This window comes from Acyrthosiphon pisum, chromosome A1, assembly GCF_005508785.2.
Source record: "Acyrthosiphon pisum isolate AL4f chromosome A1, pea_aphid_22Mar2018_4r6ur, whole genome shotgun sequence".
In the NCBI taxonomy this organism is placed as follows: domain Eukaryota; kingdom Metazoa; phylum Arthropoda; class Insecta; order Hemiptera; family Aphididae; genus Acyrthosiphon; species Acyrthosiphon pisum.
In genome coordinates, this window is record NC_042494.1 from 57,143,321 (window position 1) to 57,148,364 (window position 5,044).

The following is a 5,044-nucleotide window of genomic DNA, read 5'->3' on the forward strand; positions in this document are numbered from 1 at the left end:
TCCGCTCATCTAATCTTTCAATATTTATAACTCATAAACTACTCGCCCTAAATTTGATTTTCATGTATCAAAATACTAAGAAAAATATTCTGCTTTGGAATATAAAATTAAAACCCAATTTTGTCTCTCAAAAAGGTAAAAACTTAAAAATTATAAGGATAAAAAATATTTAAAAATATAATTTTTAAGAAAAACTTTGTTTTATAAGCAACTTGAAACTATGTAAAAAAATATTTCCACATTTTCAGTGGTTAATTTGGAAATAAAAAAGAAGGGGAACTCTGCTGATGTTGGATAAAGTAGCGTTAGACACAAAATTAATCTTCACATTGCAGATTTCAAAGTTCAAATACTTATAAAAAACCGTGTGTATGATGTTGCGATGAATCTCATATACAAGTGCTATACCCTGATATACTGTATTGAAAAAAAGTAAAAAGTAAAAATAAAACACCTAATTGTAAAATCGCAATTTGATCTTAACCTATAACAAGTGTAAAACGAGCACAACAGTACATAATGAAAATCGATATTTTAATCATCATTAAAATCTTATAATACAATACAAAATTTTTGCGTAAGTGTAGTTGGTGTATCAATAATAATAATAATAATAATAATGGCTTTGGAAAAAAAGGGCTGAAATTCAGCTGATGCTGGCCGATTAATAATATGATGGCCTACTCGCTGGCTAGTGATAAACGATATTGTGTTTTAAACTGTCGGCAACATTCTAGGACGAAATTCGGGATCGGCTCATTTGCAATATTCTGACTACCTACGCGTACTATCCACCGTGGAATTGGCTGATGTGAGATATTATCTTAATAACGAAACCGACGGCCAAATCGAAACTATCATCGAGGACATCAGTGACAAAATCATCTCAACAATATCGCAGACGAAGAGGTGGAAACGAGATAGACCACTTTGATCAGGATGTGACGATCGACGACTTGGCAAGGCGTTTGCTTTATGGTACTCATTTCGCGGACGGTATTATATTCTGTGCACAATACGCGTAAGGTCCTTTGAATGCCTCTCCACGCGGCAGAGACAATATATTTATTCTTGTCGTTCGTAAACGTGAAGTTGTTAACGGTGTTGCCCCCCCCCCCATGGGTCAAGCCAGCCGAAAAAATTTCCAAAAAAGTTTCTCACTTCTACGCCCCTAGCCTCCTGCGCCTTGTCACTTCGCACTACTGCCGCTGCCCGAACTCCCGACACTGGCACAACCACGTCGTCTTCATTTCCTCAACTAGACGATGATTCTAGATCTACAGGATTGGTTGGGGAGATTGAATATGACGTGGCCGTGTAGCACCGGCAGTACAGGCAGCGTATTAGTGCGAAGTGACGAGGCGCAGAGTTTTCATGATTTTGATGAATTTGATCAAGTGAAACAATTTTTATCAAAAATATTTTTAAAAAAAATTACAAAAATTCAAAAAATATCTCAAAATGAGTTAAAATATATAAAAATGACCATATATGGAAAATGCTAGTATAAATATTTGGTGAACATTTCAAGTACTTACGGTTTTTAATTTAGAGTTACACCAAAAAGATAAAATCGATTTTTTTCAAAAATTGGTTTACAAAAAATGTCTATATTCCTTAATTTTTTTTTTCCTAAACTTTCAAAACTATAAATTTAACTTATAAGATTTTTATTTCGACCTTTCAAATGCACTAACTGGATTCACTTTTCTATTAGAAAATAAAAATAATTTATTAATCGCTATGCTTAATTTAAAATGTGGAATGCCAAATATCTATAAATAAAAGAGTACGGATATTTTTTAAATTATACCGTGTTCTTATATCATCTGCGATAATTTGCTTATGAATTAAATGAAATTTGATTTTGTAGAGAACTGGCTTTGTGAAAAAAAAATCCTGTTTTTCCATATAGTTATTAATTGAGAAATGTTCTGGAAATTACTTTACTTTTCACTCTCCAAACTAACAACTAGATTCACTTTAGATAGAACCAGAATAAATTCTTAAGTTTGAAATCAGATTATTTTTTACGGACACAAAAAAACATCATTGGAAATTCAATGAATTATTCACCTCTACTCAGAATCCAAAACGACAAACAGACTTATAGTAGGTACCTATTTAATTGTTGAGACGATACAAAAAAATGTATTATAAGATTTAAAAATTTTAAGAAATGACAATTGGTCATCGTCGTTATATATCTGGAATAATAATAATTTATTATTTTCTGTTTTTATAATATTATTTTAATATACAAAACAACATTCATCTTATTATTATATGAATTGAGTTTTTTCTATATATTTAAGTTTAATTGGATATGATTTTTGATCTCGATTCAAAATTATGTGCTAATACATATTATCTTTAATTTATTTAATCGTAGGTTTTTTCTCAACAACTATTTAATTTTGATCTTTCAATTTTACAGTATTAAAAATGTTTACTATACGCAAATCATTTCCAGTTTTTATTTTAATTACATAACAATCTAAATTAATCCTATTATATGCAGACAATTTAAATCTATTATATTATCAATGTAGAGTGTTACATCACAATTTCGATAGTCAACCAAACTTATAAGCAATTATTTAAATATAATTTTTCATAGTAATTAGAACATCGGCTGCCTTTTAAAAAAAAGTTCTGATTTTTCAAAATATTAAATTTAAAAAAAAGTTTTGAAAAATTTTGAAAAGCTAAAATGGATCCATACATTATGTTTGACAGTAAAATAATGGAAACTAAATTAATATTTTTGCAGATTATACATTTTGAATCAAAAGAACATCCAGTTCTTACAATATAGAAATCTAAAAATTAATAGGTATTATAAATTTTGAAAGTACCTAAACATTTTTTAATTAAAATTAACTTAACACGTGTAGCACATGATGTGTACAATGTGTATATTGCATGTTCAATTATTAAAAAAAATAAAACTTATCAATTAATTATATTAATTAATAATTATATTTCAAAGTATAATACTTACTCATGATACGTTAAAAATGACAATAGAAAAAATAGACACGCCAATACGTCTGCTCTTCCGACGATTCCCGTTACCTGAAACATTTTTAAAACCAATGAGACACGTCTTGTGCACAATATTCTTATCTAACGTAATATTCAATAACCAAACAATGTAGGTAACTCTAAAACCTTAAACAATATTCTATATTATACAATTTATGTAAAACGAAATAATGTATATTTTTTATACAGCGTTTTGAACTAATAAAATATTTTCATATATTATTATTATTGTTTAATACATTTTACGTAATTCTAATGTTTATGATTTTATCAAGGGAAAAGTTTAAAATATCGATTTTACCATAACGCATTTTTACGTGCAAAAATATATTGTTTTTGCACGTAAAAATGTCAAAACATCGCATATATAAAACTTGTAGTTTGCCGGTGCAGATCGATGGTTAAATATGGGTTGCGGTACCTACATAATACATAGAGAGCGTGTACCTACACCATTGAATAACAAAAAGAATAACCAAAAGGTTAGGTCCTTTTGAACGAATTCGGCTGGTTGCATGTCATGTGCAATAATATTGTCGTAAGCACCGGCGTATAGTAATGCGTACGTTTTTAGATTATAATAATTGGAGGGTTGATCTCGAGGTAAATGATAACGAAAATATCGAAACTAGATTCTCGGGAAAGCGTCATTAGTGTTGGAGAAGACGCGTGCCGGATATAGTCTGTTGATATTTTGAAATTAACTTTATTTAGGAGGAGTATTATACTAACTTTATTATAGTGATATACAAGTAATATTGGACAAATAGTTTTTTTAACTAATATACTCGTTTAAACTTTTGAGTTTAGACGAACCTATGCATATTTCGCTCAGCGCTTAAGCACTCGTAGTAGGTATAACAATATGTATTTATAAAAGATTTGCGCACTTCCTCCTCTATATAAGACCCAAATGTTTGACGTCCAAGTGGAATTTTGAATATTAAATGTTTATACTAAATAATAAAACACGTAACTAAACCAAATGTATGATTTAATAACATAATATGCAGGAAATATTAGAGGGATCGGTGGTGGACATAGTTTTTGAGGAGTTCAAAATAGGCAATTTTCAAATTGCTTGCAAATGGGTCTTGTAAATATGCGCGTGATCATTACGTACGTGTATCGCTGTGTGTAAAATAAAAGGTAAACAATTTATCCTCAATTGTATGTACTTTTATTCCATCCTACCGATCGACCTAATAATGCGATAATATTTCAAAAAACTGATCTGAATTTGTTATCTGAGTGCACGGCAGTGCGCCAGGCCAAGTTCCAACAATGCCAGTGTATCTTTACACGAACCAATTCGCCCAGTTTTTCTAACATATATATCTCTGTTTCCTCTTAAGATAAACTTTTAAAATTTAAAACACAGACTAATCTCGAGTAGTTTAGGACGCTGTAAGAAAGTGAACCCTTAATATTGTGCCATCTCAAAATGGGAGGATTTCAAAATTTGCAAAATTGTTACTGACTCACTCACTAATCATCAAAATTATAAGACACTTTCCGTATAGGTAGAGACGTGAAATTTGGCGCAAAGGTAGGTCTTACAGTGTAACTTAAGGGAAAAATCTAAGAATTGAATTTTTTTCAAAATTAATACCGCTTCAGTGAGTGTATTTCTAAATGTATGAAGTGGCGCGCTTAGCACGCATAAACGTTTACTTTCAAACAGCGTTACAATATGGTAATAAAAAATTGTTTGTAGTTGGCTTATATAAAATATATTATATTTATAAAACATAATAATGTTTTCGTATATTTATTTTATTATTTTACAAAATATACAAGAGAAAATCTACGACATATAAAAAAAAAATAATAATAATAACACGTCGTCCACGATGCTGAAGCCCGCAATAATAAATGATATCCCCCAACAAAAACATAACCGTGAAAAATGCCAAGTTCCAAATTCCCTACCAAAAAAGTCAGCCTATCAAAGTAAAGAAATCTACACCGTGGCCAAGTCTGCTATTTTTTAATT

General features: G+C 29.9%; 1 protein-coding gene across 1 annotated transcript in view; it reads right to left on the reverse strand.

Annotated features, from left to right (window-relative positions):
- The window catches only part of LOC100164262 (protein O-mannosyl-transferase TMTC1), a 120,070-nt gene that overhangs the window by 80,550 nt on the left and 34,476 nt on the right, over positions 1-5,044 (reverse strand). The window contains exon 3 of the mRNA XM_001943223.5: positions 3,005-3,078. Within this exon, the coding sequence (XP_001943258.2) occupies positions 3,005-3,078 (74 nt within the window). The remainder of the gene's footprint in view (positions 1-3,004; positions 3,079-5,044) is intronic.